This window comes from Bacillus rossius, chromosome 17 (assembly GCF_032445375.1).
Source record: "Bacillus rossius redtenbacheri isolate Brsri chromosome 17, Brsri_v3, whole genome shotgun sequence".
Taxonomy (NCBI): Eukaryota; Metazoa; Arthropoda; class Insecta; order Phasmatodea; family Bacillidae; genus Bacillus; species Bacillus rossius.
The window spans coordinates 1,325,996-1,351,746 of record NC_086344.1 but is presented as its reverse complement, the minus strand read 5'-3'; the positions used below and the strand labels follow the sequence as shown (position 1 = coordinate 1,351,746).

Genomic DNA, 25,751 nt, shown 5'->3' with positions numbered 1-25,751 from the left:
CGTCTTCCGCTTCCTCTAAGTATACAGATATATCCTTGCAAATTAACACTTCTGTAAATTGTGAGCCAAAACTATTTCATTGCTAGGTCAGAAGTGCAAAATAAACATACTATGGAATCTGCCTTATGCGATAGAACGCATAAAATACTGCGAGATTCCAAAGTTTATAACAGCATGCCAACTGGCTCATGCTTAACTTCACCTTCAAACTACTAATGTTTACGCAAAAATTTAGCTTACCTGTCAGTGCAGCTTATCAAGTTGATATCACACATACTTGAAGAGTTTGCCGAGTTGGAAATACAAATAACTCAGTTTGAAGGAAGAACCTAGCATTTAAAATTTTTCAATTTTTTTCCCCTCGCATGATTTTGTTCTTGACACAAAATAAGAGATATATGGCCTGGCCACTTTTTCAGTGAGTTTGCATATAAAAACAACTCCTCCATAGTAAACTTTCACGAAAGAACTGTATATTCATTTTCATGCCCTTTTTAAACTACAAATCCTATGATTAAAGTAAAAAAATAAAAAAAGTTTTTTTTTTTTTTTTTCACTTTCCTGCAACAATCTTCTATTGACTTTGCCGGTTTTGAGGCAACAGTATTCAAAGATGATAACAGAGCGTCACCATAAACTGAAATAAACATTACATTTTTTCCTATTTACTTTTAAAAGATACAGCATGTAGTCGAATTGACCTGCAAACAAAAATCATAAAAGTTTTTATTATGAAGGATGGTCACAGCTCTAATTATCATTGTTAATGTATCGGACATGTTCATATGTGAAACAGGAGAGTCGGTCAATGAGACTACCTGTTTGGACTTATAGAAAAGTATCATTGTGTAATTAATATATTCAGCCTCTTTTATTAAGTATTTTCCGCCTAAAACTTTACTGGTTGGCTGTGAGGTAAACAAAAGTTTTAAATATTTCACAAGTTAAATTTCATGTATATTTTTGTCCCATACTTACCTATTATATGGGTTAAATGTAAAAACTTTCTTATATAATAAACATTAAGGCACTTAATTTATATTCTGGTAATACAGCGGCTTCTCATTTAAACTAGAAGGTGTCAGATGAACTAGACTATTTATTTAAAATATTCTTCGGAAAAAAAACATGTATATTTTTGTATCGTAGCTGAATAGTATAATTATATGTAGTTCTTGTGAAAACCATAGTTTATTTGGATTCCTGCCAACATTTTTGACGATTAATTTGCATATTATAAATACATGTGTCCTAAAATAATGTCCTAGTATCAGTGGTATATTATAACAGTTTAATTAAGACTATTGAAACCAATCAAACGTCAATTTGAAGGTAAATTAACCTTGTTTTTCTTTCAAATGTTCAATGTGTGCGCCTTTAGTAGTACGGCACACATCCAAACTAAAGTCCAATTCTTCCCACACTTTGGTTAACAAGTCCGGAGTGATGGAAGCAATAAATCCTGTGTCTGAACTCCGGCAAATCATTAGGTAGCGGCGGAACGTAGACACGATCTTTTATAGAGCCCCAAAGGAAAAAAAAAATACGCATGGCGTGATGAACGTGGAGGCCAGCGAAAAAGAGCTCTGTCATTTAGAAATTACCTTTACCATCTGCGGATATTTTCACATTGGGGATCACAATTAAACATTAAACGAAACGCACGTAAAACTGAAATTACAGGTCCGCTCTTAACAAATTGCAGAAAACAAAACGCTTTACGCTCAGTAGTCGCCATTTTGCGTAGGTGGTGCTTCAAGCGAGAAAACATCAAAACCAAAACACGCGCATGCGCTTATCTAAAACTGTTTGAGTTACTCCTTAATTGTGACCTTTTATAGATATACTGTATATTTATTTTAGTAATTTTCTGTGTCAAATACTCCGAAAATTGTATATTTGTAACACACGATTGATGATTGCATGCAGTATCATAAAAAATAATAGATGTAATAAAATTAATTATTTTGTAAAGAAGGACGGTATTAAGTAACAAATAAGTTAAAACTTACATTTAAAACACAAAGAAGGAAACAATGGATTGTTACACAGGTTACTTTAATATTCCCAAAAATATATATATTAATACATAAGTTATTTTGTCGTAAAGTGTATAATTAATCTAATGACCTTATAGTGATTTCGTTTTGAATATCCTTGTCACCGTGCTTTAAATTAGGTATGTATCATTGTTTATGAAAAAGTAAAAAAAAATACCGGCAATATTTATAATCTTATCTCTTGATAACTAACCTACTTCATCAGTGTAGTAGCTTGTTTTAAGAAAATGTCTTAGCCCAAAACAACACGGGAACTCATACACCTAAGAAGATGCCCGATGTACAGCAATAACAAAATCATAAGAAAGTAGTTTTATGATATTATTTTTTATTTTTCTACCCAAGGACGTTTATTTTACCTAGTTAAAATAAAAATCAGAAAGGAAATAAAACAATCGTTGCTCTTAAATAGTGAGATGGTTGATCATTAACGTTTGTACTTGCACAATTATCCAAGTTGAAAGTAATTAAAGAATAAATAACTTTCAAAAACAATGATTTTTTTATATTTATTCTCCACGATTAGTTAGAATTAATTTTATTTATGCTACATCCAAACCCAAATATTTTTTATTGAAATTGAAATGAAATCTTTTATTTTAGTTTTTTAAATAATTATTGTAAATAGTTTACTTCGAACCATATTCAGAATGATTTTACAGGAAACTGAGAACACAATTGTGTTACCAAATTACGAAAAATTCATAATTTTTGACTACAATTTAAAGTAGGAATTCAGTGTAGGTAAGTAAAATTTTATTTTCCAAAAATGTTGTGTGGAATATTATTTTCTTAGACATGAATTAATTTTGTACATATTTGTAGTAATAAAATTGTTTTACCCCTGATATAATGACTTACGTGTTACTTCAGTTGATAATGTAGGTAACAGCATGCATGCTTCACTTTACCTTTTTGTGTTGTTTTTTTGTTGTTTTGTGTGTTCTGTTAAGTAGCGTCTCTCACTGCGCATGCGCTGTGCACGCCGTAGCTGATGCTACGACCGCAGCACGGGTTGTAGCACGCACATGGAGTCGTAGCTGTGGTTGAAAATTGTATCACTTCGCAATGCGGTGTAGGTTTATTTTCTGCCATCACGATTCACTTGTTACGTACGTGTTTCTTCCCATTCTTAAGGAATAAAGTTACCTGGTGGGTATCTTCATTATCGCACAAATGTTTCTTTATTATGATACGTTTCAATAAAGCAGTTTATTTTCTATCACTTCCATTTTATTTATAGTACAATTTATACGTATGTTATTTTATGGACTATACATTAATATTAAAATATTATTTAGAATTATTAAAAGTTTTTTATGCTTATTGTATATGTAAATAAGTTGAAACACTGTCATAGAATATTTCTGGAATAAGTTAAATGATAATTTATATATAAGGTTAAAATTTTGTGTGATTCATTAATGTTTAAAATTATTAAAGTATTATTTTACAGTACTCTTTGTAATATTGCAATAATGTTTTTTTCTTCTTTTCAATTTTCGCATTTTAGTGTTCGTAGATCTAAAGGAGTAACAGCAATGGACACACACATTAAGCGTTTTATGTTCATTTGTGCCGAAGAAGATTATTTTTTTAGGTTTTTGACGAATAAAATGCATTTTAACTGGCAAAGAGGTAGTTTGTTTTAGCATTTGACGATCATGTATTTATTTTTTTTTTTAATATCTCTGATAAAACTGTTGTTAAACATAATTGGTTCAAACTATTTTTTATTTGGGTTCCTATTTGTTATTTATAATATAACACATTAAATAAAGTTTTAAATTCATGTTTGGCCATATCGGCTTTAATTGCATTTATCAGCACACATATTACCACAAACGAAATAAACCAATGAATGCAACTAAATTAAATTAAATAGAAAGCTTAGTATAATTTTATTGTTAATTTATTTGATAATCATTTTGGGTAATGATACCGCTGTTAAAATATCTTTACACAGTAAATTCTGAACAACTTTTGTCAGGTAAAGTTGTATACGTCAAATTCAAAGTCATATTAATATTGAGAAACCTCTCGTTTACTGACCATATTGCATTAATTTCGTTTTAAAGGTGATGAATGACAAAGTTGGTTTAAATTATAAGCATAATACAGATCTATCATCATTCACTCTTTATTAATACTAAAGGCATCTTAAATCAATCACTCGAAGGATTTAAACTGTATCTTGTAAGTCAATAGAAATTTCATATGCCAGTTCAAAAAGCCAAAATAATATGTTAGTGCTTTATACAAACAATTAAAACAAGCCAATGCTGACATCTCTCTTAGCAATTTTCTTCTTCTTAGTTTTTTTAACCATGAAGGTAATGAACTGGCAACAATTATTATTAATATATAGTTCTTAACATTGATAAAAAATCTGGCTACAGTTTACATCATTGTAAAATCTTTACAATATTAGTACAACTTTTTTTAGTGTGTTCTCTTCGTAAAAATTTTTAAAGGCATGTTTGAAAAAGATTTAGACATAATTATAGTTTCTAGCAATAATATTATCATTATTTTGGGATAAAGATCGTCACCGCATTTTATTACTCTAAGGTTTGTACTATATTAATGGCAAAGCAAGTATTTGGGGCCAATCCAATGTTTTATTACTTTAAGTGCAGAAAATATTTTTTTTTACGTTTTACTATTGGCTAAAAAGTACTTTATGCAGTTTCTATATATTTTTAATAATTTTAATTAATGGAGTGTACAGTATTCTCTTAATTGCCTGCAATAGAGAAATTCTTTTTTGAACTTGATTTGGGCCTGTATTTCAATCAATGTCATAGTCATTAAAAATATAATATATTAAATTTATATTGCAAACCTTTGATCATTTACAATTTTTGAATGCAACGATATCGAAAAATCACCAAAGAAAAAGAATCTCACCAATGTTACTAAATGGAAACTTTAAAATCCATAAGTTGAGAAATTTTTTTTCATGTAAGCCTACTTAGTTTTCTTTATATTCATCCTAACGTGGTATACTTCACTATACGTTTTTACTTTAAAATATTTAGGAAAGTAGCACACCATAATTTTCTCTAGCCAGGGGCTTGTAATAAACATCGTATCCCTAAGTTCTTCTCATGATTGCGAGAAAAAAGGTTTTTCCAACCATTTGATAAGTATGCAATTTGCCAAGAAATGCTATGAAATGGCAGTAAAAAAAGTATTGCCAATTAATTTTTAAGACACATGTCAGTGCTTCAGATCCTTGCAAAAAATTTTAAAAATTATATATGTAATCTTAGAATCTAATGAATATATAAACATAAACTCAGCCATTTTGGTTTTATTGCAGATTATGTCTTCAAACTACGTTTCAATATAATCGGTATAATCGTAATTTATTTTTAAAAAAAAGTTTTAAAGCTTTAAGCGGTGTTTATAAAGGTCCTGAGTTCAAAAACTTAGTTGAGCCAGAGAAACGTTGCTCCAGTTAATTTTTTTAAATGTATTTTAAGCTGTTGAAAAAATTCCCCATTTGTACTCTTTTTTTAATCTCAAGTATCTTCTATCCCGTCACACGCCAATAAAGATTGGTTGAAAATTAAATCACTAAATGACTGTTTTTTTTTCACTATCCTTAAAGTTGCCAATTATAACTTAGGTTCGTTTGTTTTGGAGTTGAATACAAACAATATGAATCTAAATTCAAGCTACCAACTTCTGCTGCTGGTACATTACGACAAAATACGTTGAAAACATCCATATGACTTATGGTCTAAATTACTTTCCAAGGCTGGCATGCGTCTCTGAAATCAGTGCTGAACAATGTCTGTGTTAATAATAATAGAAAACGTTTTCAAGTTGAAAAAAAAATGTCATCTGAATTATGTTTAACCGAACGAAGTTCCACAACCATCGCAAATTGTTTCGCTGACAAAAAAAAATTTCATAGAAATAATTTGTAATAATAACACGCCACATAAATATGTGTAAAACAAAGGTGTTTTACCCAAATATCTAAATAAATAATTTTACGACAGCGACAAGTTTTGAAGTGGCTGTAGAACTTTTTTAAATAAAACATAATAAAGACGCTCTGCGTTCCATCAGAAATACTTTCGTTATCATTTTAAGAAAATAAAAAAAAATTATTCAGTTCCAATTTCAAAGATACAAATTTACCGGTATTGAAATGCACTCTTCTACCACAAGTCGTGTAGTTGAAGTAGCTTGGCTTCTGGGTTGTAGCCGCGTCCTTGGCGAATAATTCGCCGACGTTTCGGTCGACATTGCAGTCGCCATCATCAGGGAGCAGTTACCTACTAGAGTCCTTGGCGAATAATTCACCCATGTTTCGGTCGACATTGCAGTCGCTATGATCAGGGAGCAGTTACCTGTTCCCTACCAGAGTAGGTAACCGCTCCCTGATGATGGCGACTGCAACGTCGACCGAAACGTCGGTGAATTATTAGCCGAGGACGCGGCTACAACCCAGAAGCCAAGCTACACTTCAGACAATGACCGTTAAAGTCTGCGAACATTAATAAGTTGCATAGATGTTGTTTTCAACTTATTTCGTCGTAATTAACCTGCAACCGAAAATATTTTTTTGTTCCTGTCGAATTCAGGCTTAGCCTGTATAGCGGCAGATTTTTTTTTTTATTTTTTTTATTTAGAAAGACTTGCTGTTAGTGATGTAGCGCTGTACGGCGGGAGTGGTAATGTCCGGCTGTGTTGTTTCGCAGCCGCAATCCAACCAGCACCACACGCTGATCATAGAGGAGTTCGAGCCGGACGTCTTCCGACAGCTCATAGAGTACATACACACGGGTTGCGTCACGCTGCAACCCAGGACCTTGCTGGGTGAGTTCCGAGCGAGTCTTTCCTTCTACTCGCCCGGAGACGGGTGACGCCTGACCTTGGTGGTGGGCGAACTCATTTTCCACATACACTTATAATACGAAACTCGGACACAAAATTTAAAGTTGTATTCTTTTAAAATGATACCGAGCTGAAAAATATACGCAAATTAGGTTTTAAACTGACTTTACGGACGTGAATCCTACGCAGAATTCGTTGCCGGAGCAGCTACGTTAAAAACCCCGCCCGCCCGGGCACACACACGGTGCGCAGAGCTTCAGGAAAAACAACCCGATTTTAAAACTAACTCGAGATATCCGGGTGGGGTCTGCTTACGAAAAGCATTTAAGAGTTCGCTTGGGGCCGAAATGTACTTTTTATTTCGGATTGAGTTTTTAAACTGTATTTTTATAAGAGTTAAAATGGCTAAAACGCATGTTTTCAGAGTAATATTTAGGCGTAAAACAACCGGTACAGATTCTTGAAAGCATTTGAGGGACTTGCATTACACCTTTATCTTCATTTCTCGGCCATATAATGTTACGGTCACCGCTCAGATCTCACAGTTATCCTGTGACGACGAGAAGACTGCGCGCCAGTCCAGAGGAGACACCGCGCTAGAAGCACCGGCGAGCGTCGCGCTTATCATCCCGCCTCGCTGACACGCATACACCCCTGACGAGGCGGGCGCCTTAAGTATTGAGCTATTTGATCAGATGACCATAATTTAAAACTATATAATGAAACGGCTCCGCTAATAGGGAGAAAAAATATTGAAAAAAAACTTTACCCCAGATTTGTAACTGATTTTCCGATAAGGTGCTTTATTAAAATATGTACTGCCTATCTTTTTATGACTCGTTCAACATCTCTTTGCCTTTGTACTTTTTGGTTCGAGGCATTCGCCAAAGATGGCAGCACCGGTGATTGTTAACACATTTCCGTCCGTGCGAACTTCCGTTGCATTCACGAAATTACTCCCACAAAATTCCCTTATACCGTGAGCTGAGACGTCATATGTTGAAAATTGGGTTAGTGACAGGATGGGACATTCTGTGACATTAATAACTATCGCAAGCTTTCGCGGCCATTTTCTTGAGGTTGCCCTGTTTCTGGGTTCCAGCCGCGTGGAGAAAGTAGTTGACGTCTTCCGGGTGGCAGTTACCCTGAAGATGGCTACTTCAAGATCGACTGAAACGTCGTTGAAATCTTCGCCTCTCAACGCGGCTAGAACCCGGAAATCTGTGACGTTGTTGAAGTCACTTTCCACTTCACCCTCTCCATATTGACACCACACAAACAATTGCGGAAATAGTGCTTGAACACGCCCCAATAAAATTAGTTAGATAGGAATAAGGATTTTCGTTGATAAACACGATCTTTTGCACAAAAAAAGTGACTAATGAAACTGTTTCCTCGACATTTTGGGGTATCCCGCAAACATATACAAAAAAGCGAGCTACCTAAGGAATAACCCTTTGGCTAGGTGGAGTTATCCCATTAAACTTGCTACAGTCGCGCCGTTGTAGGAAAGGACTTGGCCCCTCCCTGCGAGACCAGCCAATGACGACACAGTTCACGCGAAGATGTATAAAGATTGGTCGGCGCGGTCAAGAGGGGTGGGAGGCAGTCCAGGTAGTCGTTGGACACAACAGGCAGCGTTGCCACGTCTTTGTGCCACCTTGACGTGACATCACACCCTGAGCCGCCACTGTTCTCGGGCACGTTCTACAATCACATTCACGGATGCGGACACGAACACGCAGCTGGTAATATAGCGAACGTAATGAACGACACGTAATAGTTCAACATTGCCGAGGTTAGCCTTCATTTCCGCGAACGGTCCCCACTCCCGTCTGGGGTATAGTTTAAAGAAAACAGATTTTGTTGCGTTTCCGGGAATATGATCCGTTTCCGTATACGTGTGATTGTAGAACGCGCCTTAGTCTGCATAACGTTCATCATAAACCACTATTTACCACTAAAAACAAAACAAGTAAGCCGTTTCCGTAGTTTATTGACCAATAATATTTATATTGTGTATTAAATAATTGTATGACACACATTATGGTCTACCAAGTTAAATGTTTGTACACAAAAAAAAACAAATTTGTATTAATTTATGAACCAATATCCTGGCCATTTATACGCGTTGGTGGCGACTTATACCAATAAATTTGCAGATTACATGTAAAAGAAAAAGTAACAACGAAAATTTTTGTCGTGCATTGTTATGATAATACATATGCGTCACCGCATCAATTCCTGCTCATAGTGAACATTCAGTCACACAGTGGCGACACACCAATATCGTCGTACTGCGAACTGGTACCAGCTGTAGGAGACTCGTCAACAGAACTGACGTCACTGTCGCTTTCGCTACTGCTGTCTTGCTGCCCGAGGTTCACAATAATCGCCTCAACAGCAATGTCCCTCGCTCCTTCTTGCTCCCAGTCGTGAAGAATAGTCTGTTGGGTGTGTTCGACAGCTTTACGCCACTTGTCCGGAGTGATTTCATGAACAGCTTCTTGTAGCAGTTTTAAAACTTTTGCCTGGGAAAATGGCGACAACGCATTACGTCTTGCAACGAGCCCTTTGACGTGAGCCCAGATACGTTCTATGGCATTGCAAAAAGGGTGGTACGGTGGCAACCTGATGACTCGGTGCCCCGCAATGCGAGCCACTTCATCTACTTTGTAAACAGTGTGCTGCGGTTTGTGATGTTTCACTAATTGTAGTAGCTCAGCTTTCTTTAAATCACTGGTACAGGGAACATTGTGGCGATGTAGCCACTGGATGTCATCTTTTCTGTTGCATGTTGTTGGAGCTTTATCATCCTGGACCGAATTATAGGAGGCGTTGTCCATGACAATTATAGACGCGGCGTGTATATTTGGCAACAGTTTGCCTTCAGACCACATCTTGAAACCGGCGGAATCCAGCTCTTCGTGATAGTCCCCCGTTTTCTTTGACTGGAAAGCCCACAGTGCACGATTAACGAATCCATGAACGGAACCTGCATGACACACTATAACACGACTACCCTTGCCTGTCGGTTGTCGCAGCAGTGCGGATGACGAGTCATCGGTCCATATCTTCGAGACACCATGATTACTATTTACCCACGTTTCGTCGATAAATATCACTTTTTCAAAGTCAGAGTTTGACATTGCCCGACAGATGCGATAATTGGAGCCTTTTGAAGCATCTGGCGCTGTGTTAAGCATTTGGAGGCTGTTGGAGCATTTGGAGCCTTTTTTTGGAGCTGTTGGAGCTGATGGAGCCATTTGGAGCTGTTGGAGCATTTGGAGTCTTTTGAAGCATTTGGAGCCTTTTGGAGCTGTTGGAGCCATTTGGAGCATTTGGAGCTGTCAAGCATTTGAAGGCCGTTTGGAACATTTGGAGCCATTTGGAGCTGATTTAAGCATTTGGAGGCTGTTGGAGCTGTTGGAGCCATTTGGAGACCGTTTGGAGCATTTTGAGCTGTTGGAGCCATTTGGAGCTGTTGGAGCTGTTGGAGCCATTTGGAGCATTTGGAGCTGCTGGAGACATTTGGAGCTGTCAAGCATTTGGAGGCCGTTTGGAGCATTTGGAGCCATTTGGAGATGTGTTAAGCATTTGGAGGCTGTTGAAGCCATTTGGAGGCCGTTTGGAGCATTTGGAGCCATTTGGAGCTGTCAAGCATTTGGAGGTCGTTTGGAGCATTTGGATCCATTTGGAGCTGTTGGAGCCATTTGGAGTTGTTGGAGGCAATGACTGTTGGAGCCAATGACTGTTGGAGTCAATGACTGTTGGAGTCGATGGCTAATGGAAATATAAACTGTTGGATTCATAGACTGTTGGAGAGATTATATCCTAACTTATAACTGACGATTGCATCCTACCAAGTTGAATGAACGAGAGAATGCGCCTCCTTTTTCGTTAAATTAGCTTTCGTTTTATAGAATTTCCGTTCAAACGTGCTTCGTTCTCATTAAATGCTTATACTGCGCGAACGAAGTGTAGTCATTGTGTGTACGTTCCGTTTCCTGTGTGTACTGTGTGTACGTTCTGTTTCCTGTGTGTACTGTGTGTACGTTTCGTTTCCTGTGTGTACTGTGTGTACGTTCCGTTTCCTGTGTGTACTGTGTGTACGTTCCGTTTCCTGTGTGTACTGTGTGTACGTTCCGTTTCCTGTGTGTGTACTGTGTGTATTGCGCGTACATTGCGTACATTGCGTGTTGGAGCTGTTGGAGCATTTGGAGCTTTATACACTTGAAAGTAGTTGGAGGAGTCTTGTACACTCGTAGAATTGTAGCCTCATAGTCTCTAAGACTCGTAGCATTCTAGCCAAATATCATTGGAGCTGATGAAGAAAAAGGCTGTTGGTGTCAATGACTGTTGGAGTCACTAGACTGATAGAATCAATAGACTGATGGAACCAATGAATATTGGAGCCAATGAATATTGGAGCCAATGACAAATGTGCGGCCTTTTCGATGATGGTGCTGCCTTTTTCGTTGTCGGTGCTTCCAAATGTGCTGCCTTTTTTTTGTTGATGGTGCTTCTATTTTTTTAATGTTGTTTTGACTCTAGTATTATAATAAATTGTTCTTGATTTGACTAGCGTATTATTCCATCCGGTGCATGTATATAAGCGAGTCCTAGACAGCAGGACGCTCAGTTTGTTACTGCCGTCGACGGTGTACGGATCACCTAGTTTGTTTCTTCTGGTGCATAAGTCGTGTAATTGCCTGTTCTTGAGACTTCGATGGCATCTTTACCGACTTTAACGTCGAACTCGATGGAGGATGTACCATCGACTACGGGAACCATGACGCCAGCGCCGACGATGTTGGAGCAGATCCCGTTGGCAACGCCTCTGACAACACTGTAGGAGACTTCGATATGTGCTGTTCCACCATCATCCGAAGTTTCATCATCAGCAATGGATTCTTCAACTAATGAAGAGCGTACATTGCGTCAGTGCAAATACTGTGACGCATCATTTACTATCACCTCAAATGCTCGCAGACATGAAAGAAGCAGTTGTTCTAGTAATGTTAAAAGAATACAATTTCAGTGCAATAAGTGCAAAAAACTAATTTCACGTCTTGATAGCTTACATCTTCATTATAAAAAATGCTCCGAGAAAGTTAAGTGCGCGTATAATGAACATGGTTATTGTTTTGACTCTTGTGTTGTACCGGCTGTTGAGTCTATATAAGTGAGACCCTGGTGATATGGACTTCAGTCCGTCTGTGGCTGTGGTGATGACCGGATCGGATAGACATTTAAAGTCATGTAAAAGGCTTAGTCCGTACAATAAGAAGACTGTTTGAATCGAGGAATCCAAAAGGCTTTGCTTATTTGTCAGTGTTTTTTTGTACTTGTAGTAGTGTATTGAATTTATGTAATAAAATTTTTTTTAAAAGAACTTGTGGTGTTTTTATTTTCTCAAACCTAACACTTTTTTAGTATTTTTTTAATTAAAGTTGTTTTGTATCGGCTAGGGATCGAACCAAGGACCTTAGTCGATCCAATCAATCATTATATGGATTACAAATTTATTTAATGAATTTTGGATTTTTTCCCGAATTTCTAGCATTAAAATTATGAATTACCAATATGTTGGTCTTGATGTCTGATAGGATGATGGTTGTAGAGGATTTAGAGTCTCTTTACGTATGTTGAACATGGTTTATTGAAATTATTATTTTTTACATAATATTAAAAATTATTGCATCGATCCGGTATCGAACCGAGGACAGGAATCGATCGAATCAATATGTAAGTTAATGAGTGATGTATTTAATGAATTTTGGATTTTTTCCCGCTTTTCTAGCTACATTATTACATGATTTCAAGATGGCGGCCGTATTTCAAGATGGCGGGGGGCACCTCTATAATAAATGATTACTGCACTGTAGCGGGTTAGAATAAAATTATCCAGATGGAAATGTACTCTATAATACAAGTACACACACACAAGATGGCGTACTCCAGCAGGTGGTAGCTCCTGGTAGCATGTACTGAACATAACATGTCGAATCCATGATGGTCGACAAGGACAAAGTCAAATTTCAGGGTCAAAGTCAAATATCCAGGTCAAGGTCAAATTTCAAGGTCAAGGTCAAATTTCAAGGACAAGGTCAAAGGTCAAGGTACAATATCAAGGTCAAGGTCAAAGTTCACGGTCAAGGTCAAATTTCAAGGTCAAGGTCAAATTTCAAGGTCAAGGTTAAAGGTGTGGTGACCGGTTAAGTATACTAACATAGTATCAGCACACTCTAGCGGATGAAAACAAGATGGTGACCTCCAGTTTCTTGATTAAATGATGGTGGCCGTTACGAAAAGTTCAACGGTGGTTATAAGGATTTTTTTATTATTTAATTCGATTAGTTAATTTTTTTAATGATTTTTAAATTTTTTCCCGAATCTCTAGCATTAAAATTATGGATTTTCAAGATGGCGGACATGACGTCATACTAGGTGACGATATATATGCTTTGAAAAAAGTGATAGGAGTCAGTCTGCCTGCATCCACCATTGAGGAAGGAGCCTGTCGCCATTTTTAGTTTTTTTTGCACTCACCGGGTTCGAACCGAGGACGGTAATCGATATAATCAATCAGAATTCGAACAAGTTAATTTTTTGATGAATTTTGGAATTTTTTCCATTAAAATCGGATAATAATTAAAGATTTTCAAGATGGCGTCCAAATTTAAAGATGGCGACCATAACGATAATTGCAACGGTGACGTCTTTATTCAAAATGACTTATTCCATGATGCCGTCAGAGGCTTATCAGAGGCTGTAGACATGGATGCTTAAGCCTCTTTAAGTAATTTGGGTTCTTTCTAAGGCAAAACGACTTTTGAGGATTTTCGAAATCCTAATTTTTGAATTGTGGAATTTTTGGGATTTTTTGGCGGAATTTTTTTCCACAGAAATGTAAATTTTGACGAATTTTGGGCAATTTTTGCCCAATTTTGGCGAATTTTGAGGGTCAAAGGTCAAGGTCAAACTTGTCCCGTTACGCTATGTCCCGTTACACTCCTCCAAGATGGCCGCCGTGACGTCACAATCCAATATGGCGGACACCGGCTCAGGCTCCACACCCAGAACCCAGTCCTCGGACCGGCTATCCTATACTACTACAGTTGTCTTTGCAATTCCAACTGCTTCTGATGTTCTGTTTACTACTTGCGAAACCGGTAACAACGGCCCATTGTTTGCTTTCTCACGCTCGAAATACTCGCGCACTCGAGTTACCACCTCTCTGCTTTGCGACCGCAAAACGCACCGTTTTCTACCACCTTCCATCCTCGTGTGTCAGCACACAGCAACTGGCCGTACGCCCGCGACACTGCATGGAGCGTTACTGCTGGACGTGGCAACACCGCACCGCGGCCAGCCAGCGGGTCGTCGCCGGTTGGCTCTTGCACGCGTCACTCTGTCTCTCTCGCTCACTGCTGCAGGCGGAGCCAAGTCCGTTCCTACAACGGCGCAACTATAATAATTTCCTGTAAACTTTACAACATTCAACGTGATGGCCCATGCCGGTTTGAGTTTTTTTTTTCAAAACAGTAAATTTTCAATTTATCTGACAATAATGGGCAAATAAAGATATTAAAATACTTATATATTTATTAGAAAAGGTTAATCATTTTTGAAGTGAAACTATTTGCTGAGGGGGCTACAATTTTCGAAAGTTTCAAAAATTACGATCGCACGAGGGGAATCATTTAGGTACGGGGTGGGGGAACAGGCAAAGGAAGAGAGTGCGTCAGCGGCGACGCCACTATTACAACGCGGTCGAATGGGAAGACGACAAGGGAGTGAATATGTACGTAGCGGAGCATGCTATATGCTAGTTGTAACGGCCGGAAGGGGAGACGGCAGGGGAGAGGTGGAAATGACGCAGCAGCGATGCTACGGAATTATCGTAACGCTTCTTGTGTTTGTCTTCTCTTTGTATACCTTTTATTAACTGCTTAATGAATTTTAACATTTTGGTGAGTATTTTAATAAAATGTCTTATAGAAAATTGGGTCCAAAGCCAGGGTTTAATATCTTTTTTAGATACTTTTTGGGTTTTATCGGAGCAACTTTTTAATTTATGTATAAAATATTGGCTCTGTAATTTGAATGATTCGAAATTCGACGTATCCGCTCCGATAACGAATACTAGCGGCGGGTGATTCACGTCAAGAAATATAGTTGAAAAATTGGTTGTCTGTAAAGTCGGTTTACGGACGATAGTTTAACGTGACAACGTCATAACATAACATTAATTAAATGATTGCATAGTTTTAAGAATTAAATTGAATCATTTTTATTGAATTATCACTATTTTGTATGGATACAAAGAAGGAGTGAAATGAAATCTAAAATTTAATTGATAAATTTACTTCTATTTGCACTCATTAATTCAAATATGTTTATTACTTTAACGAAGAGATTATTTTAACTATAACTTTTATACATGTTTGCTATTTAACTTCTTCCAATCTGTGTTATTCTCTTAAGGATAGGGCGATGATAGGAAAAGTAGGGAAAGAATGGGAGTGTTTCAAGTTTAATGTGCCTCGAAAAAGTCAAATCGATGGTTGTTCCAATCGAGTGGAAGAGAGATAAATGTGGCGCAAGCGTACAATGAGCGTAACGGGACAATGTGCGTAACGGGACACTTTTTCGTTCGTACAGCCGGCGTTTATCGATATATTAGACGTTGTCACGTCAAAAAAAAATTTGCTTGTATATTTATCACGCACGGCGTTATTTTAATGAATTTTTCGTTAAATTCCGTGTCCGAGTTTCGTATTATAAATGTGTCTTTTTTCAACTAAACTGGCGAGAACTGAATGACTTGCTCACGCAATAATTTTTAGTGAAAAAAAACTATTATGATAAAATCACAAGGCCAAAATGTAATGCAACTATTTCGTAAAACAATGCCGTGAAACAATTGTAACGCAGAAAGGACAGAAAATTGATGACTAGCCAAAGAGATGTGAAGATAGCACATTGCTATATACGTTGCTGGGTTCGTTTATTTCTCCTTTTCGTGAGATAATTCGTCCCCCTCCCGAAAAAAAAACACCCAAAGAACCGAGGGAGATAGATGATCGAAAGAGTATGACAGAGAGTGCGCAAATGTGTTTTTTTTTTTTTGACGTGACAACGTCTAATAAATCGATGAACGCCGGCTGCACGCACGAAAAAGTGTCCCGTTACGCACATTGTTCCGTTACGCTGTGTCCCATTTCACTCATTGTACGCTTGCGCCGCATCAATCTCTCTTCCACTCGACTGTTTTTAAAGTGAAGTGAAAAGTTAATGTGGTTTTCATTGCTTATTACAACAATAATTTCGGCAATAATGGTTTATTATTTTTGCATTTTAAAAATCTGATTACTAGTATAATTTCAAGTATTTATTATTTTATTATTAAAATAAAAATAATTCAACTTTATGCATAAAAGTATGCAATCATTTCATCAATGTTTTTTTATGACCTTGTTACGTTAAACTATCGTCTGTAAACCGACTTTACAGACAACCAATTTTTTTCTTCAGAAAATAGATATAGGTATCCTATAAAATCAGTGGTATATGCCTTGAATTTTTTCATATTTGCTATCAGTGAAGCTCGCGTGGAATGTGTTCGGGGGCTGGTCGTAAGGGGGGAGGGGAGACCCGCTGGTCACGTGTCTGTGCTCGGTGCGGCACAGGCGTGATGAACGCGGCGGACTACTACGGCCTGGACGAGCTGCGCCGCGCCTGCGCCGGCTTCGTGCAGTGCTGCATCAACGTGGACACCGTCTGCGCGCTGCTGGCCTCGGCCGAGCGCTACATCCAGTACAAGTGCACCAAGTCGCTGGTGCAGAAGGTGAGTCCGCCCGTTCGCCTTCGAGGGCCTATTTTTTTTTTTACAATTCCCAACACGTCACCTCTGGTGCAAAAATTCAGTTCCTTCTAAAATCACAAGACTGACGACTACCTCCTGCATATAGTTATGAACAAAGTTGGATTTTTCTCAACTTCCCTGACCTTTAAAGGTTGCTAAAGAGGCATTCGAAGTGCTTGTTAAAACCTCCAGCACTTGAAGAATGTGCCTGACCTATAGATAGAGACCGGAAAAATTTGCGGATTCATTCGGCGATAGGCTATAAGTCAAATACATATACCTTTTAGATGATTTTGTTATTGGCTCACTGTTCATATAGACGAATCTCAACCAATTATAAACCCTCAATCAAAGAACGATCAAATCACAGACAAACCAGCTGAGACGACTCACAAGTCAGCAGCCAACGAACAGGCGTTATTTACCCGTTATCAGCGAAAATAACTGGTGAATCAGTGGCAGTCACTGAGAAATCAGTGAAATTGGGCAATTGAAATAAAAATAAGAAAGAAAATGAAAAGAAATGACCTGGTACCCCTCTCAGCCAGAAGGCCGTCCGGGGTTTTAGTTTACTTTACATTAATTTTACAGTTAAGGTTTCGCACAGTGAACCAGACATCGCACCCCAATCCCTACAGTTCCACTCGGATCCGACGCTATAGGGGCTTCCCTGTGCGCTCTCCTTTTCGAGAGGCCCCCCCCCCCCCCCCCCAAATCCTTGTTGAATTTCCCTACCCAAGATGCGAGGCCTACCCCACCGCGGTAATGTGAAAAATAAAAGATATTTATTTTTAAAAAGAGATATTTAACTGAAATGTTGCTTGAATTGAAACCACTGCATTTAAAAAGAAAAAGGGCAATTGAAATGGCAATGTTGCAGCACGGTGAGAGTGACTGGGACTGCGTGTTGCAGGTGCTGGAGTTCGTGGACGAGCACGGCAACGACGTGCTGAACCTCGGCTCGTTCACGCTGCTGCCGCAGCACGTGGTGAGGCTGATACTGGCCCGGGAGGAGCTGCGGGCGGACGAGTTCACCAAGTTCCAGGCAAGGCGCGCCTGCTTTCGGTCACCACGAGGCGAGAAAACCGCATCGGAAATCTTCCAACTTACGCTGAAAAATTTTTGCCTTCGATAGTCCAGATATCACACATCAATAGAGACCGGAAAAATAATTCGCGAATCCATTTCGCGATAGGCCAAACTACAAATAGATATACCTCAGTGGTGCCTCTGCCATTGGCTCACAACTCACCTGGATGACTCTGGGCCAATGAGAAACACCCGACCGAAGCTTTTATCAAATCACAGGCTGCTACGTTGGGATGTCTCACAAGTCAGTAGTCAATGGGTGGGTGACATTTTACCGGGTGTACGTAGAACTATGGAGTTCATCCTGCAGGTCATTGAACCCGCGAATTTTTTTCCGGTCCCTACACATCAAGGAGAATCAGGCCCTGCAATCAGTGTTTTTAGATCTTTTGGCTCTAAATTCTAATTTAGAACTACTCGTCACAAATTTTAGGCACGATAAGTCATATATCATATCTCCCAGAACTTCTATAACCCTGTTGTAACCACACATCTACTAACAGGCTCTATCCTGTAATCGCCTCTAGGAAATAACTTATTATTCACGTCTCCGCAAAATTCCTAATGTTGGAATTTTCTTTGCATTCGCCATCTCGAAATTCATGTCATTATTATCCGAATGTAATGGGAAAAAGTTTTAAAATGTATAATAATTAAATTTTAATAAAGACTTTCCGCCATCTTAGTTCATACCACTCCACTCCATAGCGTTGAAATTTTCGTTACACCCGCCATCTTGAAAATCTGTAATTATTATCAGATGTTATGAAAAAAAATTAAAATTAATAACAAAATTTAAATAATATATTTTTAAATTAAAAAATTACTTGTGTCATGGAGCCCTCGGTTCGAACACGGCGAGGGCAGCCCTACCCTGTAGTGGCAGCTGGCATTCTGACCCCCTTCATGTTTTCCAAAACATATTTGAACTTAACCTCCCTCCCACAATATTTTTCTCGCAGCCATTCCCCTACCCCTTCAACCTATAATCTATGCTATAAATACAGGATCGCTAGCCTGGGTCCCCTTCAGTTTGCTACAGTTCCTCACACTGCACCATTCATGTACCTTCACAGGCATAGTAGTTAAAATTGACCATGACTTTTGACCTTTACATTTGGCCTTGACCTATAAATTGGACATTGACTTCGACCTTGATATTTGACCTTGAAATTTATGGGGGGGGCTGAATTGTATCCCCTTGTAAAGTGTACCTTTCATACTTTTGGTGGCGGTAGTGTAGCTGGGAAGAAACTGGAAAGGTACCATTCCTATTTCTTAAAATGTTTCGGTTTTAATGTCGACCAATCCTTTCGGATTGTCTCTCGTTGTGCAATATGTCTCTTCTGATGCTTCCATCTTCTTCACCTATTGTTATTAATATTCAGAGAATCTCCGGGACTTATCACTGTCATCAGCCTCCAAGCCATCATCATGAAATTAGTCATTATCATCATCATCATCATCATCATCATCGCAGCTAACAGATTCATTATCATTAAGATTATTATTTATTTTTCGTGTTGTTCCCACATGCATGGTGTCAGTGATTTACCACAGTCTTGTAAGTTTCACATAATTATATATTTTTCTCAAGTCCATGGCTAGTAACATTCTAATTCTCTGTAAAAGTGTGTGTTTGCAGTATTAGTTCATTCTTCGCCCGCATTACAAGAAAATTAAATCAATGAATTATATAGGGGAAAAAATTGTATTGCTTTTATCCAAGGAAACATATCATATCTTGACTTGATGTAAGCTTTTGAACATACGCCATTGCTAAGCACTTTTTCTGTAGAAGAAAACTAAAAAATACTCAAAAGACAAAAACACAAATTAAGCAAAAAATTGCTGTTTGTCAACAGGATATAAACACCACATAATATTCCATAACAGGAATATGGTCAACAAACAAAGAAAAACACAGAAAAATGGACTAAGATAACATTATATATTATTTTCTCCTTTAATACTGTACCATGTTTCCTCGATGCAAGAGACTTAATACTTTTCATTGTAAACCATGTAGTGTTCTTCAAGAGTGATGTTTTTAATTACCAATTCTACACAAAGATCCGTCCTGACACTAACATTTTTCTCAATTGACAGCTAAAACCTAACCGCAAAGGACATTACATGTTTTATTAAATTAACTTATTGAACAAATCGACTACCTAATTTATAATTTTCTTCAAAGGACTCTCTGGTCAAGATATTTTTTTTTATTATTTCCGAAAACAAACATAATTATCATAACGAACAGCTTGTAAGATATATAGCAAACACACCAGGTGTTAGTCACTCATGCCGTAGAGATCTGCAAAATACGCGGATTCATTTCGTGATATGCTACAATTCAAATAATTATACCTTAGTGCTGCTTCTGTCATTGGTTCACTGTTAATCTGGAGGACTGAGGGCCAATTAGAGACCCTCACTCATAGAAGTGTCGAATCACAGACACTCAGTCGAGACGATTCACAAGTCAGCAACCAATGAACAGGTGGCATTTGCCTGAGTGTGTAGAGTGTAGTAGAGTCTATCCTGGAGGTCACTGAATCCGCGAATTTTGCAGGTCTTTACATGCGTTAAGGGGTCTTGAGGTCGACACCTACCTCAGACATAGAATCAACTATATATATTTTTTTCCCTTGCCTCATGTAGAAAAATAACTTCCAATACATGCGAAGTTAAAATTATTCACGTGCGACAAGTCAAAGTACCTCAATTCAAGCTCGTTGAACACAAAGGTTTCAAATAATTCTCCATGCCTGAGGCAGATGGCTGCTCGATCGAGGGCAAGCCTACCAACGTTCGCAAATGAACATTTACCCCCCGCGCGCGGGTGTTGCAAGCTTGCAGAATGCTGCGGCAGTCAGATGTTCGCTCGAGACATGCATACATCGCATCGCTAGGCTGCCATCTTATTACACGTAAAACTCAAGTGAAATAATAATCCAGCATACGTTAAGTACTTGCTGGAATCACTTCGAAGTACGAAACACTGAACCGTAGCAGAAAACCAAGCTACAATTGTGAAAACTTCAAAAAAAAATTGTTTTAACATGTATACCAGAGTCAAACGCAAATAACACATTGCGAAACCTGACACTATGAAAATTATAAAGTGTAGAAATTTTAACGCGAGCCACCTTCCTGCAAAACAAATTATTCATGTACCCGTACCCGGTATTCTTGTTAGGAATCAGTAATGGCGTGAGTAACTTGAACGAGAGTTGCTTGTGAAGTATGTTGGTTATTCACCAGGTTATTCACTAGGTTATTCACTAGGTTGGATAACTGGTCACAGAAATTATTCGCCAGCTTAAGTATATTGCTATGAGATTACATGCGCCAGCTTCATGTCATATACATCACTCGAGCGAAAACAAATTATAGGCTAAACACAAGCACATATAAATTTATGGTGGCCAATTGGTGCTCATAACCGATACCCATAAAAAAATTTTAAGCATGCAGATGACATATTCACGCAAAAAAAAAGCAATGTCTTAGGTTACCAGCATAATTAAAAAAATATGTCCACAAACGAGACCAAATGTCCATTGCAGAACTAACGAAATTGAGGAGTAAGTTAGGAGAAATATATTAATTTCTTTCATGCATAATTCTATTTTAAATCATACATTTATAAACATTAAAACCTGTTTCCTTAGGGGCAGGCAGTTTTCACGAATTAATCGGAACGCCTATTAGACTGCAACAAGGTATGTCCCCACCAGCGGTTTCTTCCTCGTGATTGGCGGCCGTCTGCGAGAGAAGTAGTTGCCTTGTTTGGCTGAGCCACTCAGGACGCATTTTCTTCCGCACTGAATTACTGTGATTGGTGTTTTAACAATCGTCATGCACCTGAAAGAAACTCGCCCATTCACGATACACAGATGATGATACAGTGTTTCAACTTTCAGCTGGTCTCGGAATCTTTTCGCGAAATATGCATGGCCCTATGCATACGTATACAGTTTACAACCAATTAAAGTACATCTTACACTCAAAAATTATTTAAGTCAATTTTAAGAGAGAAAAAAAATACAACTGTTCAGAAATGATACGCCTCAGAGCCCTACCTAACAACGAAGAGACAATGTCAACAATAATGTCAACAAATACAAACAGTAAATACAGACAAACTACAAAAACCTTAACAACGCAGCCAATATACGAACACAACGATGAAGATTAGATGTTATGGACATCACCGACAAACACAGTATTTTTCCTATGACAATAACAGTTGCGACGTTTCGGGAACTGGCATCTTATTCCCATCAACAGGCACAGACAGACTGATATCGAACACCGGAAAACGGGAGGTGCTATAAGTTTGCGATTGTCGACAATCGAGGACTCAAATGGTGACAAAGAAGCGTTGTTTTTTTTTTTTGCGTGTTTTTAGTGTGTGTGAAGTAGCTTGAATTCTGGATTGCAGCCGCTTAATTTGGCGAATAATTCACCGTTGTTTCAGTCGACATTGCGGTCACCATCATCAGGGAGCAGTTACCTACTAGAGTGTTTGGCGAATAATTCTCCGATGTTTCGGTCGACATTTCAGTCGCCATCATCCGGGAGTAGTTACCTACTAAAGGCCTTTGCGAACAATTCCCCGATATTTCGGTCGACATTGCAGTCGCCATCATCAGGGAGCAGTTACCTACAAGAGTAGGTAACTGCTCCCTGATGATGGCAACTGCAATGTCGACCGAAACATCGGTGAATTATTCTGCCGAGGACACGCGGCTACAACCCCAGAAGCCGAGCTACTTCGGACAAATGGCCCGGTGAAAGCCTGTGAACATTATTTATACCGTGGTTGTATGTGGTCGTGTGTGTGTGTGTGTGTGTGTGTGCAGGCGGCGCTGATGTGGGGCAAGAAGTACTGCGACACGAACAGCAACACCACGCTGAAGGAGGTGATCGGCAACTTCCTGGAGTACATCCAGTTCCACAAGATCCCGGCCAACGTGCTGATGCGCGAGGTGCACCCGCTCGGACTGGTGCCCTACAGCATCATCATGAACGCGCTCGCCTACCAGGTGCGTCTGTAGGGTCTCAATCAGAGCTTAAAGTCTTGACGCGAACACGTCTTCGAAATATTGCGTCCACAGTTGGAGGCGATCCAAAAATAAAATATGTTGGTTGTCTGTAAATGCGGTTTACGGACGAACGTCTAACGTGACAACGTCATAACAAAACATTGATGAAATGATTGCATACTTTTATGAATAAAATTGAATCATTTTTATTTCAATAATAAAAGAATAAAAACTTGAAATTATACTAGCAATCAGATTTTTAAAATGCAAGAATAATTATTAACCTTTATTGCCGAAATGGTTTTTGTAATAAGCGATGAAAACCACATTAACTTTTCACTTCACTTTATAAACAGTCGAGTGGAAGAGAGATAGATGCGGCGCAAGCGTTCAATGAGCGTAACGGGACACGGCGTAACGGAACATTGTGCGTAACGGGACTCAGCGAAACGGAACAATGTGCGTAACGGGACACTTTTTCGTGCGTGTAGCCGGCGTTCATCGATTTATTAGACGTTGTCACGTCAAAAAAAAAAAAAAGAATGATGACAAAATCGTGGGGATACAGTTTGGTGTTGCAGCTACATATCTATCATCCCCAATCCCGAAAATTTAATTACATTACTGGATAGCTAAAGGATCAAAAAATTCGTAACGCTAAGGGAGGACTGTGACGCATCCCGCGCGGTGGAGGGGGAAGCACTTTGCCATTTTGAGGTAATTTTTGCTGCGTTTCGATATTTCCATTTAGCATAACCTTTTGACTCGGAGTAGCTACGACGTTCGTTTGAGTTTCAATCGTCAGCTCTCGTCGAAATCTATCGATTGAGTGTATAAAACAATTAGTGTGAAATATTTACAGAGAATATATATGGTGTTAAAATAAAAATATTACCTGTTACGTACACATATTCACGTACAACACCCGGCCATGTCCATGACACAGCTATACCCCATTTGTTTCTTCTGTAAGTGTAGATCGGAAATGTGTATACGTTTGAGGACCTCGTGGTGAGACCAACAAAGGTTTTTTTTTGACGTGACAACGTCTAATAAATCGATGAACGCCGGCTGCACGCACGAAAAAGTGTCCCATTACGCACATTGTTCCGTTACGCTGTGTCCCGTTACGCTCATTGTTCCGTTACGCTGTGTCCCGTTACGCTCATTGTACGCTTGCGCCGCACCGACAGAAGAGGAAATTTAAAACTTTGTTTATAAATGTGTAATATGAAATCATTTCTACGTCGAATGTACGTAAGAAAATGAATCTGATTACTAGCATAATTTCAAGTATTTATTCTTTTATTATTAAAAGAATTAGCATCTGTCGGCGAGTGCAGTAATAATAGGTTATGTTAGATATTTGATTAAAGATTATTTATATGAAAACTTGTTCATAATTATATTTAAACTTTATAGCTAAACGCCAGTTTTTAGAATTAATTACAAGTCATCTACACGTGAACCGTTTCATCGACTGTTTATAAAGTGAAGTGAAAAGTTAATGTGGTTTTCATTGCTTATTACAACAACAATTTCGGCAATAAACGTTAAATATTCTTCATTTTAAAAATCTGATTACTAGTATAATTTCAAGTATTTATTCTTTTATTATTAAAATAAAAATGATTCAATTTTATTAATGAAAGTATTTCATCAATGTTTTGTTATTTTTTTTTTGGTTTCTAGGTTTCACTCAAATTTTTGATCACGGAGTCTTTATCCAAGTGACTTGGAACTTTAAATAAGTCTTGGTGCATATCTATTTGATGTAAAACTCTACCAAAACGACTACACTTACAAAAAAAATTAAAAGCACTGTTTACTTCTGATTGATTAGTGATCAATGATCTGATAGATGAATGAACGAATGTGTAGGCTTAAGGCGGGGTCTCTAACGGCATTGGAAATGGTGTTCATTTTCTCGTCATAACTGTTAGTAAAGAACTATTTCAGTAAAGTTAACCTTATATCTCTAATTCGTTTGTTATTGTTCTTTCTCTAATATTGACAACATATATTTATTAGCTGTCAAATTTTCTACCAATTAATAAAAAAATTCACAAAAAAAATTGCTTGACTTTCTACTTCCATTATATAACACTTTGTAAAAATACGATCAAAATATTTGTACTTGTCAACAAATAAAAAAATCAATTATTAAATACATATCTGTTTCCTAAATAAACTCAGTTTGTCATATATAAAGTGATTGAGACCTCAGGGAAGGCTTCGGCTGAGAGGGTCAGTGGTTTATTATTATTATTAGTAGTAGTAGTAGTAGTTGTTGTTGTTGTTTTCCACGCGGGCCCAGCCCCTGCGCTGTGGTGGGTTGTGGTGGGTCGTGGTGGGTTGTGGTGGGTCGTGGTGGGTCGTGGTGGGTCGTGGTGGGTCGTGGTGGGTCGTGGTGGGTCGTGGTGGGTTGTGGTGGGTCGTGGTGGGTCGTGGTGGGTTGTGGTGGGTCGTGGTGGGTTGTGGTGGGTCGTGGTGGGTTGTGGTGGGTCGTGGTGGGTCGTGGTGGGTCGTGGTGGGTTGTGGTGGGTCGTGGTGGGTCGTGGTGGGTCGTGGTGGGTCGTGGTGGGTCGTGGTGGGTCGTGGTGGGTCGTGGTGGGTCGTGGTGGGTCGTGGTGGGTTGTGGTGGGTCGTGGTGGGTTGTGGTGGGTCGTGGTGGGTCGTGGTGGGTCGTGGTGGGTCGTGGTGGGTCGTGGTGGGTCGTGGTGGGTCGTGGTGGGTCGTGGTGGGTCGTGGTGGGTTGTGGTGGGTCGTGGTGGGTCGTGGTGGGTCGTGGTGGGTTGTGGTGGGTTGTGGTGGGTCGTGGTG

General features: G+C 38.6%; 1 protein-coding gene across 5 annotated transcripts in view; it reads left to right on the top strand.

Moving 5' to 3' along the window:
- Nucleotides 1-25,751, top strand: part of LOC134540747 (serine-enriched protein) — a 98,345-nt gene that overhangs the window by 62,540 nt on the left and 10,054 nt on the right. For 3 of the 5 annotated variants that reach the window (XM_063383647.1, XM_063383648.1, XM_063383643.1), the window contains exons 4-7: nt 6,779-6,896; nt 16,610-16,767; nt 17,699-17,830; nt 22,746-22,928. In XM_063383647.1, coding sequence (XP_063239717.1) covers nt 6,779-6,896; nt 16,610-16,767; nt 17,699-17,830; nt 22,746-22,928 — 591 coding nt within the window. The remainder of the gene's footprint in view (nt 1-6,778; nt 6,897-16,609; nt 16,768-17,698; nt 17,831-22,745; nt 22,929-25,751) is intronic. The other 2 variants (XM_063383644.1, XM_063383645.1) reach the window with 2 other exon arrangements.